General features: G+C 46.6%; 1 protein-coding gene and 1 pseudogene across 5 annotated transcripts in view; one reads left to right on the top strand and one right to left on the bottom strand.

Annotated features, from left to right (window-relative positions):
- The window catches only part of IFT54 (intraflagellar transport 54), a 66,739-nt gene that overhangs the window by 20,765 nt on the left and 25,054 nt on the right, over nucleotides 1-20,920 (top strand). For 4 of the 5 annotated variants that reach the window (XM_022568120.3, XM_089916118.1, XM_022568122.3 and 1 more), the window contains 6 exons: nucleotides 1,833-1,853; nucleotides 2,820-2,904; nucleotides 3,345-3,428; nucleotides 6,077-6,200; nucleotides 6,418-6,451; nucleotides 9,261-9,337. In XM_022568120.3, coding sequence (XP_022423828.2) covers nucleotides 1,833-1,853; nucleotides 2,820-2,904; nucleotides 3,345-3,428; nucleotides 6,077-6,200; nucleotides 6,418-6,451; nucleotides 9,261-9,337 — 425 coding nt within the window. The other variant, XM_089916119.1, reaches the window with a different exon arrangement.
- On the bottom strand, nucleotides 7,664-7,763 carry LOC115802189 (U6 spliceosomal RNA; annotated as a pseudogene).

Raw genomic sequence — 20,920 nt, 5'->3', positions numbered from 1 at the left:
AGGCCTACTGTGTGCTAGGCCCTAAGGCAGTGAGTGCATGAGTGGGCGGAAGCCAGTAGGTGCCCTAAGGGGTGCTGGGGGGAGGGACTCTGCACTCTCTCGGGGAGGGTCAGGGAGAGCCTTTGGGCAGGGGCAGGGGTGAGAGCTGGGGCCAGTGGCCACGTCAGGGAGCTTTGCAGCAGGAAGCCAATGGCATTTTTACGATGAGTGGCTAAGCCCTACTCAGATGGCCTCCACGTGGGCAGAGCAGTGCGTGGTCCAGAGGCGAGAGCGGCCTGGGCTGTGGAGTGGCGGGGGAGGCGGGGGCGGCAGAGTCTCGAGGCGCGCAGACGCCTGAGGGCAGGCTCCAGAGCTCAGAGCGGGGCGCGGCCGGCTGTGAGGGTGCGCTCACCTGGGACGAGGGATCCGAGGGGGACAGAGCGCCTGCACGTCCGGGCCGCCTCGGCCCCGGGATCTGGGGAGGAGGTGGAGCCGCAGAGGAGCTGGGCATCCGTGAGGACGGGGCGCCCAGGGGCCGGGCTGATCTGTGGGCGGGGCTGCCGTGTGCCCTCACCACCTGGGCATCAGCTCGTGACTCAGCCGCCTTTCCGGGACCCACGGCCTGTCCCCAGCGACACCGAGGGCATGGGCTTTGGAGAGAGTCTGGAGGTGTGGCGTCGGGGCCCCGGGGGCCCAGCGGCTCTCACGCTGGCCTCTTTTCCGCGCACCCGGCGACAGGGCAGCAAGGAGGGCGGCTGCGGCTGCTGTGTGTCCTCCCGGGCAGCCCCCGTCACCCCGTCTTCCAGAGGCTCTGTCTGGAGCCACGCTCCCCAGGCCTGTCCTCACCTTGTCCCTCTGTGGGGCGGGACCTCCGGGAGGCTCTGTGTCCCACACAGATGGAGTCCTGGAGGGCTCCCGGGTCCCCCCGATGCCCTAAGCGGCCCCCCCCACCCCTAGAGCCGCCCTCTTTGGGGCAGCATTTCTGTGGCTCTGACCACGGCGTCCACAGGCCACCCAAAGTGCTCGAGGTCCCCCCCACCGGTGCACAGCTCCGGGGTCTGAGGGGCGCTTGTCTGTCACATCTGTGTGTCCTGAGGGTAAGCTGGGCCCATCCCCGGGGGGTGTCTGTCCAGGCCCTCACCTGAATCCAGGGAGTCTTGGGTCTTCTGCACACGTGTTCATGCATTTTAGGAGTGTAACACAGAGACCTTCCTGGGTCCACCCACCCCTGCAATGCTTCACTCGTTGACTGTGGCCGCCTCGGTCACATTTGTCCCCATAAAGTGGCACTTGAAGAGAAAGGGTCCTGGGGGAAGAGTGCCAAGGCAGGCCTGTGTGGGGCAGAGACACTTTCTTCTAATTTAGGAGCTGATGGAGAAACACTCGCTGCTGAGTTATGTAAGACGGGCTCTTGTTTGCTTCCATCCAGAGCCTGGAAAATGCCCCAAGGTGTGTTCGCCAGTTCACCCCTGGCTCGTCCCACACATGGAGTCAGTCCATCCGTGGCTTCGAGGCTCTGTCACCTTCTCCCTCTTCTGTTTCTTTCATTCATCTCTTTGATGGATACACTTTCTTCTCATCGCTGCTTCCTGTTTCCATGTAATAACATGTTCTGATTCATAGTTTTGTTTGTTCTTTGTCTTTCTCTCTTTGAAAATAAAGCAGTGGCAGTAGGAAACTAGAAAAAAGGCTATGAGGAAATGACCCCTTTTTTCCCCAGTAGACATCAGAAATTATTAATTATGTATTTCTCTCTAACCCTGTTCTGCTCATTTAATATACTGAGGTTTCCTAACACAGAAGTTGATTTTCTGATGTACCTCTTTTTTTTTTTTTTTTTTTTTTTTTTTTAGGTGATTCTCCTAGTGATGCAGGTAAGGAATAGCCTTAAGTAAATCTGTTTGGTGTAAATTGTGTACGTGTGTATAGTTATTAACATGTACTCTCAGATTTAGGTTTTACAAATTGTATTAGCGAAAGTAACTTAAGGAAACATAACTGCACCAAGTTAAGATTTAATTTTCATATTTTATGAAAATATGTTTCAAAAGAATACATTTCAGAATTTCTTCCTGAGTGTGAACTGTATTTCCAATAATCAAGTTCTGATTTTACTATTTTCTAATGTATAAAGTCCTTTTACTTTAAATAGTAAGAGTAAATTTAATTGTCTTAATATTATAGCTTGGGCTTATTATTTACTGATTCAATATTTATCAAAATGAAGAAAACTTTATTCAGATTATAAAAACAATATGGTACAGAGCCAAAGTGAAAAACCTTAAAAATGCAGAAAACTATGGAGAAGAAAATGAAAAGCACCGGCAGTGCCCCTGCTCGTAACTCGAATGGATGTCCTTCTAGAGCCCGCCTGTGTGTGTAATGATCAGATACGTTACCCTACTCTACTGACGATACATACATTAACATGACGACTGGTTTATACGAGGGTCTCACAAACCGCAGTTCCCTGAAGTTTCCTAGTGTCTGTCACTGTTGTAAATGCTGATGGGTGAGCGTCTTGACACGAGGTTACACGTGTCCGCTTCTTTCCTTAGCTTGTATTTCCTTTAAGTTAAATTGCTGACTTGATTGACCTACCTTTTTAATTCTGTTTCTGGAGAAGTTAAACCAGTTTGTATTCCCAGGGTTTGAGTGTGCCCGTTTCCCCAAATCTCCCCCCAAATTTAGATATCAGGTGTCTGTTTGAACTTCATCAAAATGATAGATGAAAAAAAGCTCATTTATATTTGCAGTTGTTTGATTGCTGTCTCTTCATATATTTACTAGTTGTTTGTTTCTTTCTTTGTGAACTGCTGGTTGGCTTGCTGCCTGTCCAGAAGGAGACGTTGGACCTTCTGGCCAGGAGAAGTGTGAGGTGCCGGAGAATTCCGAGCTGCCAGGCGAGCTCCCAGCCGCCGTCAGGTTCGTGTGCTCTGGTTCCCACCCGGGCAGCTGCCCTGCTCCTCTCCGTACCTTCCACAGCTCGTGTAATGCTTGGGCTTAATTGTGAGGAAGTGTGTGTACAAAGAAAGCAAAAACTGTTTAATTTTCTTGTTCCTGAGGTGTAACTAACTCACGTAGAATGTTTTAGAGATTTAGGGAAATTCGTTCCTAAGGCTAAATTAGGTCATGGTTTGATTCCTGATAGTTAGGTTACTACTTTTTGTACCTTAAAATTAACGAGAATGTAAGATTAGAAGATGGATACTTTTAGACTTGTCAGGTTAATGGAACGTTCTTACTATTCTGCAGGCTGTGTCCTAACTGGCGTATTGATGGCGGCCTGGAAATTAGCATTAACATTAATGTGGGTTTTCATCTGTCCACTTTGAAACGTGCAAGTGTTTTGTATCCCTTTTCAGGAGGATACCTCGGCCCGGGAGCGCACGGCCCGCGCCTCCCCGGGTCAGGCGGCCGGAGAGTGCGGAGGTGCCGACGACGGACAGGTGAGGCCCTGGAATCCGCGTTGGCACCGAGGGGCAGGGCTTCCCTGGCGCTGGTGGGACAGGGATGGGTGAGGATGGTGCGTGTGCTGAGAGACGGGGGCGGAGCGGGCAGCAGACGGCGCAGGGAGCACTTGCTGTCGAGTAAAAGAGAACCCGGGGTAGAGCGTGACCTCAAACCTCATGCGTGCCGCACACTTCAGATAGAAGTGAGGGAAAACACAGGTGTTCGTGCTCGTACAGTTATGTCTTTACAGTTACGGGGAAAGTGGATTGCCCCCATCTCTACATAGAGGATTTTCTAAGCATAAAAACAATTAGGGGAAAAATAGGACAAAAAAATTTAAAGGCTTAATTGCACAAAAATTAAAAAACAAAAGGTGGTCAGAAAGTCATCAGCAGTATAAAGACAAGCCTCAGGCAGGGCTTTTATAAATTTTACAAATCTACCTGTGGATCCAGTACAGAAAATCAAAACAAAAAACTAGGAAGATGAAAACAGGCTGGTCGGAGTAGGCTTCAGATGGAACGGGAGGCGGGGCCTGGAGGCGGCGTAGACGTATTTTACGTATGGTTGCCGGGGGAAGCGGAGGGATGCGCAATGTCAAGGGAAGTTAGGGGTCTCTGTTTTTAAGATGAGCCGGCTAGCACATTTTTCTGGTGCGGGGGATGGTCCAGTGGAGAGGGGGAGACTGGAGATGCCGGCGTTGCGGGGTGGGGAGAGGGGACTGTGGGAACAGAGCCCCTGGGTGGGCCAGGACGTGTGGAGGGAATGGCCTCAGCGAAGGCCGGGGGGCTGGCGGGCGGGTGAGATCCCAGGAGGTGAGACCCTGGCTCTTCATCTTTCTCCTGAGCCAACAGTGAGTCTGGGCGAGGAGGGGCAGGGCTCAGAGGAGAGAGGAGGTGGTGGATAGTGTCCTCCACGAGAGGGGCTGGTGAACGGGCGAGGGCAGAGGTCCTACCCGGGGGCCGCCCCAGCCCGGGGCCACGTCTGGGGGCGTTTTGTAGCACCGTGATTGGGGAGGAGGTGCAGGGGAGGCCCTTGGCCTCTAGTTGGGGCTTGGAGCCAAGGATGCTGCTGAACATCCTGTGGAGGACAGGCAGCCCCACCCCAGAGGTCTGTGGCGTGCCTCCCAGGGCACGTGGGGTGGAGTGATGGCTCAGCATCGCGTGGACTTTGTTCTCCAGCCAGAGCTGGGAAGATGGGTGGGGGAGGCCACAGAGTGGGTGCTTGGATCCGCGGTTAAGCATTTGCTGTCAGTGGCAGTGACAAGGCATCACTTTGGGAGTGATTTCTCAGCCCTTGAAATCCTCAAGAGTGAAGCCAGGAGCCTGGAGTGCAGGGGTGAGGCCCGGGATTGGCAGATGGCGGCACTCATAATGGGGTTCAGGGCGAGACTCTGATTCTCGGGGAATCTCTGAGAACGTGAGATTCAGAGTTGGGAGATTTTAGGGAGAAAGATCTGGAAGCCTCCATAAGCCCAAGGAAAACCTCGACCCTCCTCGGGACCTGGCGGTCGGAGGCCAGAAGGAGGAAGGCCTCGCAGGGCAGGCACGTGGCGGCAGCATTCGGGGACGAGGGTGAGGATGGAGAGGGTTTGCTGAGGGGAAGGATGTGGGGGAGGGTTTCGGGAGTTGGAAGTGGTGGGATGTAGGCCGGACGGGGTGTACAGAGGGCGTGGAAGACCAAGGACGAGACAAGGTCGGTCCTGGTGGGGCAGGACGGGCGGCTGGGAGTGTCTGAGGACCCTGGGGGTGGAGCCGAAGGTGTTAGTGGGAAGCGGGTGTTGTGTTGAGAGCTCACACCCAAGTGCAGGGACTGCTTCTGGACCTCCCATCCCACTGAAGGGTGTGTGTGCACGCGTGTGTACGTGCGCTGGAGAGATAGTGGCAGGGGCTGAAGGGTATTTGTTGAAGCGTGACTGTGTCAGGTTGGTAGGGGAGAAATGAGGGCAGGAGGGGCTGGTGGGGAGCCGTGGAGTTTGGGGTCTGGGGGCTGTGGTCCAAGTGCAGGCGCAGCGGAAGTCAGTGCCTAAGCAGCAGGCAGCTGGTGGTGGTCTGCCGCCGGGTGACAGTAGGCGGGGCAGTTCCGGCGGTGGCCACTGGAGGCAGGAGAGAGCCCTTGGATGGAAGCGGTTACCAGGGAGACCAGGTCAGGAGCCCCTGGACATCGGACTGGTCCAGAATGATGGCAGGCCCTCGGGGAGAGGCGGTGTGTAAGTGAGGGTGCTGGGCGGGGCCGTAGGTCAGGGACAGCGCCCAGCAGCCAAATGAGGGGCCTCAAGGAGGCTGCTGTGTTCCCGCGAGAGACCAAGGAGCGGGGTCTGGGGTGGCACTGGCCAGCAGGGCCACCAGTGAGTGCCACCCCTGCCCTGAGATTTGCGACTTGGGAGACCGGGCCTCTCCTGGAGAGGGGCTGCAGGCCCAGGGCTGGTCCCGCAGCGAGCCCGGCTGGGAGGAGGGCACGGCGTGGGGCGGGGTGGCACAGTGGGGTGGGGCCTGGCGGCTTTCCCCAGACTGCATGTTCGCAGACTGCGTCTCAGCTCCGGCCTCCTCTCAGGGAACCTCAGACACAGTTCCAGACGCTGGGATTGATGAGGACGTGTGACCTGGAGAATGTTTCTAATTTAATCTGATTTCTTTTCATTTAGGACAGGAAGTGGTAAAACCGTCTCAAATGTGATCGTAGAGTCACAGAATTCTGACAATGAGGACGCCGACCAGTTTGTGGTGGAGGCCGCCCCCCAGCTCTCTGAGATGTCAGAGCTTGAAATGGTTGGTCAGCCACAGCGTATGTTTAATAATCACACTCAAACAGCACTGGAATTAATTCTCCAACTTAGAGATTTGTGTAGACGGAATTTTCCTCCAGCGTTTCAGTTAGTTCTCTGCCATCTTTAATTTTGTCACCTCTGCTGAGATGCATGCAAGCATGAGTTTGAGATTCCAACAAATCTGAATCTCCTTTTCTTCTCCTTCCTTTCCTGCTCAGGTACAGGCGGTGGAATTAGAAGATGAGAAGCACGGTGAGTCGTGGGGTTGTGTGTGCACACGTGTGTCTGCTCCGTGTGTTATGAAAGGATCTGGTGAAATGAGCTTTGTCTGCCAGGGTTTGGTCAGGGGTCTGAGTAGCAGTAGATGGGATGCCGTGGGCACAGATGCCTCCTCCGTGTGTGGGTTATTCTGGGAGGCGATGGAAGCTGCTGGGGAGCGGGGGGTGGCCAGGACCCCAGAGGGCAGCCGTAGGCAGTTGTGGGGATGACATCACTTCTTTTCTGCACGGTTAGACTGTGGGATTGGATGACCCCTGAAGTCCTTCCCAGGTCGACAGTTCTGTCATATTGTTTTCTTCCCAAGCACAATGTCTTCTTTGATTTCAAACATTTATAGAAGCAGAGAGAATAGTCTCGTGAGCCCCTGACGGTCGTGTAGCTTTTGCAGTGAGCGGTCATCTGGTCTGATCTCAGTCTCCGCCGACTGCTTTCAAGTCCTGGAGAGCATCATTTTTGCCATAAACATGTTCTTTTTTAAAAAGCAGAACCGTAACTCCATTATTATATATAAAAAAAGCAGTCCTCCCTTAATATCATCAAATGCCTGGTTTTTTTCCCAGTGGTTTTGTGTGTTTTTTTTCTAGTTTGTATGAGTCAGAATCCAAATAGGGTCCCTGTGTTTGCAGCTGGTGGATCTAACTCTGAATCCGCTCTTAGCCTGTAGGTCCCCTACCACCCCATCTCCCTTGTAGTTTATTTGTTGAAGAGGCTGGTCGGTTGTCCAGCAGAGTTCCTCACCGTTGGGTGTTGCTTGTCACACCCCAGTGTTGTGGGTTTCTTCCATGTTCTTCGGTTCCTGTAAATTGGTTCTAGAGACTTGGTGAGATTCAGGTTTTTCGGGCAAGAACACTTGACAAGTGGTGTTGGTTCTTCATCACACCTGCCCGTCTCTGTGCTTGGAGGTTGGTCTCAGTCTGTTGTTTCATGAGGGTTGTGGGGACGGTGACCATTCTCGTCCCGCCCCGTCCCCGCTCCAGCACGTTTTGGTTGGCAATCTCCACGCTGTGAGGCTTCCCCTCTGCAGGAATTTGCCGCTCCGAGGCCCAGCTTCGTGCTTCCCCTTCATTGATCAGTTTTCTTAATAGTGCATTTGTCTCCTGGCACCTTCAGGGGTGACTAATGAGGGCTTTGGTGGTGGTAGTGGGTTTTTTTTTTTTTTAATTTTTATTGGAGTAGCTGATTTACAAAAATATGGAACGAATTTGCGTGTCATCCTTGCACAAATGTCATGCTTATCTTCTCTGTATCGTTCCAATTTTAGTATATGTGCTGCCGAAGCAAGCGCTTGATGTCTGTACGATGTCATGGTTTTTAACACGCTTGACGTGTTCCATTTCAGTCCATCTCAGTTTTCTCCTTGATGTTCTGTTGTCCAGTGTTTGACCGTGGGGGCCTTTTGACACGTCCCAGTGGGCTTTGTAGCTTCCTTGTTTATGGTAGGACAGATGTTTCAGACTCGTTTTGTGTATTTCCTGCCCCGTGTCTCTAAGGAGCCTGGCTGCAACTTGCTTCTGGGTTGGTCATTGTTTCTGGGGGTTTTCTAATTTTTTTTGCAGGAAAGTATATCCTGAGTTTGTACTGGTATTTCCAACTTAGATTTATGATTGCAGGGTTCTTCCTAAGTTCTTTATTTTTGCAGGTACGTTCTTTCCTGTCTCGTGCCCCAATCCCGGCTCCCCCCAGCAGTAGCTGTTTGTGTCTTTACCCTACATTGTGCACTCACAGCGATTTAGAGCAACACCACTGGTGGTTGACAACAACGTGATTACTGGAAACACCTTAGGATCGTTTTTGGCAGATCTGCTTGCCTTTTTGTTCTTAGTGCATATCCCATTAGAAGTGTACAACCAGTTCTTCTCTGTTCGGTTATGCTTGCCAACATGACACTGTTATGTTTATTTTTTATTTATTTATAAAAAATTAAGAAACAAAAGCAAAAAACCGAAATGAAAAAGTCACCATCACTTCTGTCCTCAAGGAGCCATTAGAAGGGACTCTTTCATGATATTTGCTTCATGGTCCCTCAGAACTGGAAAAAGGGAGGCATTTGCTCCTGTGGGTTTTCTCTGATGTACCTCCAGGGTCTTAGGGCTCTGGTTGCAAGGCATGATGGGAGAAGGTGGACGTGATGATAAGTGTGTTTGGCCTGCATAGCTGTAACGGGGGGTGGGGCGGGAACAGGGTCAAGGGGAAGGAGGCAGGTCTGATTTCAGGATTTCAGATGAACCTCTTCTTCCTCGGGTCTCAGTCCTGCAGAGCACGGATTGTGACACTGCTCCAGCTTCTGATTCAGTGGATACACGATTTCAAATATGAGCTAACAGTTCATGATGCTTCAAGGTTTCGATACTGTTACGTTTATAGTTTCATTTTGCTTTCAAGTTTTAGGCTTTGAAATTTTTGATTTAATTTTGTTTTATCTATGTAAAATATTCCCTTATGTAAAATATTCACATAGTTCCAAGGTCAAATGTACCAAACAAGATATATTCAAATGGTTTTTCATATGATATTTATGCCATGAGTAATCCTTTTAAAAAAAAAAAAAAAAGTTGATGACTTGTCCCAATATAAAAAAAGTATTTGTACTTAGTCTACAATAGGCTGAGAGAATTGCTTTGACCTTTTATCATACAATGATTATCTGAAGCCGTTTCAGTATAGAGAGAGAAAGGGTAAGAACTAAGTATCCCTCCTCACCCCCAGCCCCCCACCCCTTTAGAACAGGATAGCTTCTTAGGGCAGAGAATCACTTTAACATAAAACCACTGGTTTTCAACAGGAGGACTTGTCAAAAAAATTTTGGAGACTAAGAAAGATTATGAGAAGTTGCAGCAGTCGCCCAAACCTGGAGAGAAGGTAACAAAATGATTTTTGTAAACAGTGGCATTTTAGCAGTCTGTTTCACACATTTACATTTAAAAATTAGAAGCATCCTTCAAATGTTGTGATTATCAGTAATGTCTGTTTACATGTTTACAAGCCCCTTCCCATCTCCCCCACCCTCCAGTTGGGAGGATAGAAGATTTGGGGCTTTTGGGGTGCGACGTTGCTTCCCTGGACCCACATCCAGTCCCGTCCTGGGTGGGGCAGTGGCCTTGCTTGGGAGCTCAGGAGTCAGGGTCCAAGGCCTGTTCTGCTCTGACCCCCTGTTGACCCCTTCCTGCCGGGTGCATCCCTTCTCCCTGCACAGAGTGGACAGGCTGTCTGCATGGCCCTGGCTGATGACAAAGTAAGCGTCGGGGGAAGTTTTCAGGGCTGGCTTTTAAATACACGTGCTATTTGTATGTGCCCTCCAGCCGTCTCCCTTACAGGTGTGTGATGTGGCTTTGTTGGAACCCACGGCCTCCTACCAGCCACTGCCCTTGGGCACGTGACCTGGGGTGAATACCTGCAGGCCGGGTAGTGTGCCTCAGATGCCACGGTGAGGTTTCCGTTATCGCGCCTTAAAAAAATAAGAATAAATCTTCTTTTTTTTTTTTTTTTTTGCGGTACGTGGGCCTCTCACTGTTGTGGCTTCTCCCGTTGCGGAGCACAGGCTCCGGACGCGCAGGCTCAGCGGCCATGGCTCCTGGGCCCAGCTGCTCCGCGGCATGTGGGATCTTCCTGGACCGGGGCACAAACCCGCGTCCCCTGCATCGGCAGGCGGACTCCCAACCACTGCGCCACCAGGGAAGCCCTATTTTGGGGTTTTTTAACAGAAGTTTCTTGGTTAGTTAGCTTTATCAGCAGCCAACAGTTCCAGTAAGTTTTACATACACACTCCCACAGACACTTTTCTTTCCTTCCAGTTGAATGAACGGTTATTTGTTTTAGATAATTTCTCTTAAAATGTCCTGGTTTGGCATGCAGATACGGCCTGCAGGATTAATAGCTACTGAGGAGAGCTGCATGGTAGAGCCCACCGTTAGAGGGAACCCTTTATAGCAGTAACGGGAGAGTAGTGTAGCCTGAGTTCTGCCGGCAACACCACCGCCAGCAATTCTGAAAAGAGAGAAACTCTTTCTGCAGTTTATTGTCTATTGCTGTGGAATTTTAATATGTCATAGTCCTTTTCATAGGCCTGAGGACTTGTCCCGGTGTCCCTGGCAGTGTTTCTGCAACCCTGTCAGAAACCTCCAGTGTGGGCCTCGGGCTGTTACTGTAGGTAACCTTTGAAGCTTCAGTTGGTTTAAATTTTATAGCTATGTTTTTCTGCAAAGCACACTAGGCCTGTGTTTCAGTTTCCTCTGAAGAGTAAATTTCAGATTAGTAGATCTTCTGACTTCAGAAGATAAAAGGGAAAGAATTCCCTTGTTTGGTGAACATTTGGGGCTTTAAAGAAGTCCAGTTTGTGAGTGTTCTGAAGTCAGGGGCGATGTGGGTTACAGTTGGGCAGGAAAAGTCAGCAAGTTTCTCTGCTTTTTTTCTTTGGTATGTTATAGACATCAGATTTAAATATAACTTGTGGGTCTTCTAAAAACGTTTTAATTAGATTTTCAAAAATAAGTTAAAATGTATTGGGAAAGTTGAAGTCCTTTCTGTCCTCGCTCTAATCCTGTTCTCACGAGGGCAAAACCACTAAGATGCATTTGGTGTGCTCCTTACTTTTACGTGTATCTGCATTGCTTTGTGAGTTTGTAACTTTATCCTGTTGTTGATTTGTTGTGCAAGTTGCTTTCTTCAGACAGCGTGATGTTTCTAGTTTATTCATTTTAATTGATGAATGGTATTCCAGTGTTTGTCAGTAATTAATTCCTTTACTGATGGACATTTAGGATTCTTCAACCTTTCGCTGTTTGTGAACAGTGCTTCCACGGGCTCCTTTGCGTGTGCCCTGGCACACAAGAGCCAGTGTCTCTCTCCAGCAGTGGTCAGGAAACGTCCTCTGTAAAAGGCCAGATAGTAAATATTTAAGGCTTCAGAGCCATACAGTGTCCATTGTAACATCTCGTCTCTGCTGACGAGCTTGCAAACGGCTGTAGCATAGATACCAGTAAACAGATGTGTGGCCGCGTTCCAATGAGACTGTATTCACAACAGCAGAACCAGGCCTGGGCCTGTGATTTGCGAGCCCCGTACTTTAGAGGCCGTGCCAGACCTGGAATTGCTCGCCAGAGTGCGGGCAGAGCTGCAGTTTCACCAGGTGCTGTCAAAGGCTGTACCGATTTGTTCTCCAAATGGAATGAAAGTCTCTGTTGCCACACATCTGTGCAGCCACAGCCAAGATAACGAACGTGCCCACCGCCCTCAGAAGTGGCCCTTGGGCATCCCTCCCACCCACTTCTCTCCATGCCCCCCCTCCCCCAATCCCCAGCAGCTGCTCATCTGCCTTCTGTCACTTTAGTTCGCATTCCTAGAACTGTATATGAATGGACTCAGTTGGTATATACTTTTTATTGGGTCTGGCTCCTTTTATCCATCCTGATTGTTTTGAGACATCTCCACGTTGCATCGTGTATCGACAGTTCACTTCTTCTTTTACCGAGTAGTAAGTAGTCGGCGGTGTGGGTGTACCGCCGTGCGCTTACCCATGTATCAGCCAAGGAACATCTGGGTTGTTTCCAGTTTGGGACTGTTGCAGACAGAGCTGCTGTGAACAAGTCTTTGTGTGGACAAATACTTTCATCCCATTGGGTAAGTACTTAGGAGTGGGACTGCTGGGTCATGTGGTAAATGTGTGTTCACCTTTTTAAAACACTGCCAGACTGTCTTCCAGGGTGGCTGCACCACCTCCCATTCCAGCCAGCAGTTGAGTTCCAGTTCCTCCACACCTTCATCAACACTTGGTGTGGCCAGTCTTTTTAACTTCCTGTGGTTTTGATTTGCATTTTCTTAGTTGCTAATGATGTTGAATGTCTTTTCTGTGCTTATTTTTCCATTCTAATATCTTCTTTGGTCAAGTGTCCAAAATTTTTTGCCCCTTTTAAAATTAGGCTGGTTGTTTTCTTCCTGTTGAGTTCTGAGAATTCTTCTTATATTCTGGATACTAGACCCTTATCAGACATGATGTGCAAATATTTTCATCCAGTCTGTGGCTTGTCTTTTCCTTCTCTTAACAGTGTCTTTCAAAGAGCAGAAGTTTAGAATTTTAAAGTAGTCAAATGTAGCGGTTTGCTCTTTTTGTTGGTTGTGCTTTTGGTGTTGTGTCTAAGAAGTCTTGCCTAACCCTCAGTCATAGAGGTTTCTTCATATATTTTCTAGAGGTTTCATAGTTTTAGGTTTTATATTTTGAGTTAATTTTTGTATAGAATGTGAGGTATATTGAAGTTTATTTGTTTTTGCATATGGTATCCAAATGTTCCAGCATCATTTGTTAAATTGTCACCCTTAACAAATTTTTTGCCCAATCTGAAGGATGTACAATTGTATCTTCTTGTTTCTTTAATTTAATATTAATAGCAACACACATCGGTTGCCCCCCTCTGTGCTAGGGGCTTTGTATTGATTGCTCTGGCCTCATATCAACTGTCTGGTGTCAGTTCAGTCACAGTCCTGTATGCAGAACTCCTGATGCCAGAGGTATTTGGTTTTAGAAATGTGCTGTGGTACATATACTGTATATCCTCTAATCCCTACTGAGGTCAGAGGTAATCAAATGCATGAACAGTTCCACAACAGCATGGATTAAGAGTCCCACTAAGGGGGTGGGCAGAATGCTAAAAATAACCTCACATGAGTTTTGGTGCCAAGTTTATGAAAAATCTTTCCATTTTCAGCGCTTGTGGCTTTTGGAATTGACACTGTGGTTTCTTCTCGTGTGTTGCCTGTTCACATCTTTGCCCATTTTCTTTAGTGGTGTTTTTCCTTTTGTTATTGGTGTGTGTGTGTGTGTGTGTGTGTGTGTAAAATGGTCGCATATGTCATATATCCTATAATAATAAATATCATATGTGGTATATGTTATGGTTGCATATAGTACATGTGTCATGGAATAATCCCTTGTGTCTCATGCTGTAAACACCTTCCCAGTCTGTTACTTGTCTAACTTAATGTCTTTTTATATACAGAACTTTTCTATTTTGATATAAAATTTAATCAGCCTTTTTCTTTATAAGTTGTTCTGCTCTTGCCTTAAAAAAACAACTGTCCTATCCTGGTAACAGAGATGGTCTCAATAGTTTTCTTAAAATAGTTTGTTTTCTTTTTTACATCCAGGTCTCTAATCTGGAGTTTTTGTTTATGTCGTGGGTAGGGATCTGCTTGTTTTCCCCTTGTAAGTGGTGCCGCCCTCTAATGAACCCAGACCCCTCGTGTGTGGGTGTATTTCTGGGCTCTGCTGTGGTCCTCCTGTTTTAAGTCCTATGTTTTTATGTCTGGGAAAGACGTTCTAATTGTTCCCCTCCACTCCTCCCACACCCCAGGTTGTCTTGGCTATTACTCTTAAATCTTTCTGGCTTTGTATGAACTTTAGAATCAGTTTGTGTGGTTCCATTAGAAGGTCCTGTTGTGATGTTGATTGGAATTGTTTTCATCCTTCTTGATTTTGCTGTGGCTGCTCACCCTTGCTCCGTTGCCTTGCCTCCCCATGTAGCAGAGCTCCTCAGTGGAACTGGATGTACTCACCAGCTGCAGTTCACCCCTTCCCATCCTCTTGTGAATGACTCTTCTGAGCTGCTCTTGTCAAGGTCACCTGCCTTCCTGGTTGTTAAATCCTCCTCGTGTGATTCTCAGTCCTCATCTTACTGGAATTCACAGCAGCACCTGGTTCACTTGGGCGCTCTTCCTTGATGTGCCCTCTCCCTTTGGCTCCCAGGACAGCAGCGTGCCTCTCTGGTGCCCCTGCTCGGTGCCGGTCACCCCTGCTCGGTGCCAGTCACCCCTGCTCCGTGCCGGTCACCTCTCCTCTGTCTCCATTGCTGGTTCTTCCTCCTCTCTCACTTTTCTTATCGGCATCTCTGTTGCTAGCTTTTCTGTTCTCTCAAACTGGTCCTTTCTGTTTGTTTTACCAAGTCACTTTCCTAAGTGAGTCTATTCCATTTCCTATTTCTTTTTGAGTTTATTATGGTAATTAATATTTGAATCAGTTAGGATTAGGGTTACCTGTGGGTGCAGGAAAGATCTGAAGCAATAGTGGCTAAAGTGAGCTGGAAGGTCCCGAGTCAGTCTGGAGGTGGTGGTGATCCAGACCCTTCTGCCTCCTTCCTCCATGCGTGGCTTCCATTCCTCAGGGCACCTCGTGGGCCACAACGGCTGTCGGCTCTAGCCTTCACGACTGCGTTCCAGCCAGCAAGAAGGAAAAGGGAAGTAGGAGAAGGGCCCACCTCTTCTCTTCTAGGCTATTTAATGGAAGTGATGCACACTACTTCTATTTACGTTATATTGGCCAGATCTTTGTCACGAAGGGGTCTGTGAAGTGACACGTTTATTCCAGGCATCTGTTTGCTTAGCTAGCAGTCAGAGGTTCCATTAATATAGACCACAACTTGCCAGATTTTCTCATTGCCTGGCATGGTCAGAAAATGATGATTTTTCAAGGCACTTGGGTAAGTGGCGGAGGCTGCCTGCCTGGCTAGGGGCCGAGGGTTCTGGAACCAGCACGGCTACCACATGTGGGCTGCACACAGGGCAGGAAGCTTTGCTATAAGTAGGGAGGTCAGACACGGGGGTCAACCAGCAGCCCCTTCCACGGAGCTTCTCTAGGAAGTTGCTTATTTCATGCACATTTTACAGAGTCATGGCAAAAAGATGTTTCGAGATACTTTCATGATTTAAAAAATATATCTATAGTTACAGTTTTCCTTTTCTTCCAAAATTTTTGCGTCTTTTTTCCTTTGATAAGACTTTGAAAAAACTATTGAAGGAGACACCCTCTAGCAAAGAATCAACTTTTGGTTTTGTAGATATTCACTTTTATTTTCATTTCATTGGTATCTACTCTTTATTCTTCCTCTTAATTTCTTTGGGTGTTTAGTTTTTCTAGCCTCTTGAGTAAAAGACACAACTCATTTATTTTTAGTCTTTATAATTTTAAACAAATATATTTAAGACTGTACCTCTCCCTTTAAGCATGCTTTATATCCTTAAGTTTAAAATTGTTTGAATACTAAAAACTCCTTGAATTTTAATATGAAGTAGTTGGTTGTTATTTCTTCTTTAACATGTGGGCTATTTAGGAGTCTGGTCTTTAGTTTTTTGGTTTTTTTTTTTCTTTTTGCGGTACGTGGGCCTCTCACTGTTGTGGCCTCTCCCGTTGCGGAGCACAGGCTCCGGACGCGCAGGCTCCGTATGTGCAGGCTCAGCGGCCATGGCTCACGGGCCCAGCCGCTCCGCGGCATGTGGGATCTCCCCGGACCGGGGCACGAACCCGTGTCCCCTGCATCGGCAGGCGGACTCTCAACCACTGCGCCACCAGGGAAGCCCTGGTCTTTAGTTTTTAAACATAACGGTTTTTAAAAACTTGTTGTTTTTTTTTTTAACGGTATCTAATATAGTTGCATGTTCAAAGAATTTGGTCTGTGTGATGTTGATTATTTGGAATTGAGACTTTCTTTGTGGCCTAGTTTGTGGTCAGTTTTTATAAATGTTTCAGAGTGCTTGCAGAGTATGTTTACTTTCTCTCTTTGGTGTCCACACTTCAGTGCACACTGCTGATTTCACAGAGAGGTGATTGGACGACTATGTGCAGACCGTATCTATCTATGATTTTTATGTATTAATCATAATATTAATTGCTTATCTTCTCTATCTTATTCAAAAATTCAAATAGTAGGTGTTTGCTCTCACATAACTTGTAGTGTGCCCTTAGTTTCGGTACTTTTTATTTTTTTGGAAGGAGCACTTTTTTCAATGCTAAGGAAATACATATTTGTAATCTGGGCATCTCTCCAGCCTGTCTTTGAAGTTGTGTTGGAAGAAAAGCCGTTCCTTATTGTGCTAATGGACTTGAGGAATACATTATAGAATAAATATGTGAGTCAGATTGCTTTGAGCATTTTCTTCATCATCCTGACTTACTTGCTCTCTTTTCAAGAGGAAATATAAACTTTGTTAATAGTACGATATTAGCCCATGCCAAGTATTTTTTTCCTTCAGATTTATGAGGTTTTTGAAAAACAACCAGAAAAGCAGTTTTATTACAGTGTTCCTTATGCTTTAAAAATGCTTGCTTTTTCAGCTTTATAAATGAAGATGCTTTGGAGAACAACCAGCAGTGTCAAGGATGGTTCACTCAGTTTAAAGTACCATTTAAAGATTTCTCACTCCTAATTTTTCAATCTCCTTTTATACAGTCTTCTCTCGGGTGTTTTTTCATTTTATATCTGTTCTGTGAATGTCAAAGTTCAGATGCTTTTTCTTTGCATTTAAATTCTTTATTTTGAAATAGACTCAGAGAGTCTATTTCTCTTCGTAAATTTCTTTCTCTTCGTTTATTTAAAGTTTTGGTGATTTTACTCTCTTCATCTTCTCAGTCACATAAACCATGTATTGTACTGGGACTGCTAGAGGTCATACATCTCTTCAGATGAGAACCTGAGCGTGTGTTGAATTGGACCTGCATGTATGTATTTCACTGCCCTTCTGAAGGAAAGCTGTCATAAGGACCTAAGGTAGCACCCACACATCATAGAGATTATGGATGACTGTCTTAAAGAAGCACTTATTTGGGCATATGAGAACCTCTTGTATCTTGAAATGCCTCTTGATGGATAAAATGATCTTATCACAAACATGTTATATTTTAATTGTAATAAGTAGAATATAGCTAATAGTAATTACCTAAATTCTTATATGAAAGTCAGGGGTTTCGGTCGTATTCTCTTTTACTTTGGTGATCTGAATAGATCGTCAAGTTATTTCTTATTTTGGTAGCTAGATGGTGCAATTTCATTACAAATTTCTTAACCCTGTTAGAAAAATGCTATTCCAAATCCCTGCTTAACTGAAATTCTGCGCCTGATAAACGTATTCTTAGTTTGGAAGTTCATGGTCCTACTATTATTGGATGTTCTTTTGCTAAGAATATTGTTCCTGTTTAAATTGCTATGAAAGAAATAAAAGGGAACGTATGCTACGATATTTCTTCGCTGGTGAGACTTTAATAGCTAAACTGGGGAACCACTGAAATTGATTGTAATCATGAAGGGTTACAGGGTTTTTGTATTTCTTTCTTTCTTTATTTGGAAATAAGGGAAGAGTTTTACATTCCCAAGTAGTGCAGTGTTTTCCAATGCACAGGCTGGGGATTTGGAGTTTTGGATATAAAATTAAAACAGGGGCTTCCCTGGTGGCGCAGTTGTTGAGAGTCCGCCTGCCAATGCAGGGGACACGGGTTCGTGCCCCGGCCCGGGAAGGTCCCACATGCCGCGCAGCGGCTGGGCCCGTGAGCCACGGCCGCTGAGCCTGCGCATCCGGAGCCTGTGCTCCGCAACGGGAGAGGCCACAGCAGTGAGAGGCCCGCGTACCGCAAAAACAAACAAACAAACCACTTAAAACAGAATTATCAACAGTATCACTTCAAAATACTTACAGATAATATGCCATGGATATATTATAGACCACAAAAGTGGTTTAGGAACCATCAAAACATTATATGTATCTGAACTTTGTGAAGATAATTATGAGGACATGGGCCTTCTCTGTATATCCTGTGATGTGGTTTGTTATGTGGATGAGGAAACTTTACCTGAAAAAATATATATGTGACTTAACAATTTGGATTATAAGAATTAGCTATAGTCCTATAAACATTTCCAAATTGAATGGTCATCATCTTCTCTTTAATATGTTTACTCAGTGAATGATGTGACAAATATTTTTACTCAAAATGTCAACTTAAAATTCATATCATATTGTATCTATACTTTCCTAGATTTTAGTTCTGTCACGATAAGTAATTTTGGCCTCAATTCCAAAGTTCTGTGCTTTGCATAAAAAATATCTTTAGTTTGATTGATCTTGACAGCCTAAGCCTGTAGATGGACATTCAGTTATGGAGTAGTATGGAGCCTGGGGTTTAACTATACTCACTGTGACACGTTAATGAATGTAGGAGGGGATTGTGCTATGGAAGCCACAGGGTGGACGTCAGTTGGTTAGGGTTAGGATTCAGAGTGAGTTTACACAAATTGACTGTAGAAAAGTGCAGGGGGTAGTCTTGGGAGCAGAAAGTAGACAAATAAGAGAGATTTCGTCACACGTCACAGAAGCTCCAGCTGCCAGACTCGGGCTCCGTCGACAGGAAGAGACTGCAGGTGCGCTGCCCTGACTGAAGGGTAATTCTCGCTAGTTTGTGCAGGTAGGAAGACTAGAAAATATCCATGAGATGTCATGAAACAGTTTTTTAAGGAAAAAAAAAACAAAACACATTAGAAATCAAGGCTTACAAGGAGTGGCGTAAAAATGATCTAGCTGAGCCACTGCCGGCTCAGCCTGCCTTGGCTGGCCTGCTGGTGCAGGTCTGGCCTGGTCCCCTGAAGCCCAGCACAGAGCAGCCTTGCAGGGCGGGTCTCCAGTTGTCTCTGCTGGTCCAGGTGGACTGCAGGTCCGTGGGTGACAGAGGTAGGAGAGTCACGTTCCCCATGCAGCATCTCCTGTAATCTCACCACCTTGTTCAGAGCCCTGCCTGGTACCATCGGTGATTTACAGTGAGCCCTCTGCACCCATGGGGTCTGAATCCACAGATTCAACCAACCTCAGACAGAAGATATTTCAAGAAAAAAAAATTCCAGAAAGTTCCAAAAAGCAAAACTTAAATTTGCAGTGCTGGCAACTGTTTATGTGGCATTTACATTAAATTTACAGCTATTTACATAGCATTTATACTGTATTAGGTGTTATAAATAATCTAGAGGTGATTTAAAGTATACTGGAGGATGTGACTTGGTTATATGCAAACACTTCGCCATTTTACATAAGGGACTTAAGCATCCGAAGATTTTGGTGTCTGGGGTTCGGGGGTGGTCCTGAACCAATCCCCGGATACTGGGGGAGGACTGCACTGCTGAGGAAGTTGGGGTCCGGGCGTCTCCGTACCTTGCCGAGGTCTCACGCCCAAGGCCTGGGGCCCAGCTCTTATTCCGCTCCTGGGCAGAGGGTCTTAACGCAGTAGGGCCCGCGGGCTGCTTGGGGACGCATCTCAGATTCACCAGAAACCGCCCCCTCCCCCACCCCCCAGTTTGCAGGGGCAGAACCTGTGCTGTGTGGATTGGGTGGAGCAGCTCGTTCCTAGAACTGGTTTAATCCTGAAATCCATATGTCTTTGTCTTCACTTTAAACAAAGACATTTATTTCCTGGTAACTATTCTTATTCTTAGTTATTTTGGTCCATCCTGAAACATACCCATTTGTGCTTACTGTTTTAAGTGAGAAACATGTTTATTTTATTTTGCTAGTTCCCCTCTCTTTATTGTTCCTGTGTGTTTACTTATGACTTGAAAAGCAGCTTCCAGGGAAGCTCTGTTGCTGGAAGGACCAGACCTGGATGAATAAATTAGGTTTCCTTGAGCTTCTAATGTAATCTGGGCCACATGGCCATGTCAGCGAGACTGAGCTGGAGGAACCAAGGGCACGGCCCTGCCGCTCTCCTGGGGTCCGGGTCACAGTGGCGCTGTAGAGTCAAGGAAAACTGAAATGCTTGGCATTGAAATACTTGATTTCCTACTTATAGCACTGATGCATGTATAATTTTTCATATTGGAGCATTATCAGGGTTTTCTGATCAAATCTCTAAAACATTCCTTCTGGCCGAAGGCCTCTCCCCAGCAGGCGGAACCCTTTAATGACTAATAAAGCCTTTCCATAATCCTCGTCACAGAGGCCAAGACTGATGGCCACTTAGTGTGAAGGGCTTGTTTTATGTCAGGGTTTTGCTCTACATAAGCTATAAATTTTAGAGAATATTCTTAAATCCCTTAAAGAAAAACAGATCTTAAAGTAGAAATGTGTAGTTTTTAGGCATTTCTATTTATAAGTTATTTACAAATAAATACACTGTATCCTAATACTCTTCCATGTGTACTGCATATTACAAACAAGATGTGCTATAAAACTTTTATTTGTTAGGTTTTGAAACTCAGGAGTAATTTCCGCATATTAATATCTTTGAGACTGATTAGGGTTCCAGGTAGCTTTTAAAAGCTTTACCGTACTACAGATGGAGTCACTTGCAGTGAAAAATGATAGACAATTATGTTGTAATAGTAACAGCTAAACAAGGCAAAGAAAATACTTTTAAACAATTTTAAAAGCTACTTTTGAAGAAAAGCAGATTTAGAAGACATTTAAAGTTGTGAGGACCACTTTTGAGCACTTTCAGATACTTCAGAGATGACTGATCGGGATGTTTAATGTGAAAAAGGAGTGTGCGTCATGGCGCTCCTTCCAGGGCCGCTCCCGCTCTGCTCCTCGGGTTGGTCTTGGCTCCACATTCAGCCCTCGACTGGGTGAAGCCGGCTTAGCTTCTAGGGGAGGAAGGCCTTCTCCGAAGCCCATCCTGGGGTGGCAGCAACAGTCATCGTGCCC

Source organism: Delphinapterus leucas, chromosome 8 (assembly GCF_059928025.1).
Source record: "Delphinapterus leucas isolate spDelLeu-1000000601 "Yukka" chromosome 8, BTC_Dleu_Yukka2, whole genome shotgun sequence".
In the NCBI taxonomy this organism is placed as follows: domain Eukaryota; kingdom Metazoa; phylum Chordata; class Mammalia; order Artiodactyla; family Monodontidae; genus Delphinapterus; species Delphinapterus leucas.
Note: the sequence above shows the minus strand (reverse complement) of the source record. Positions and strands in the feature narration are given on the sequence as shown.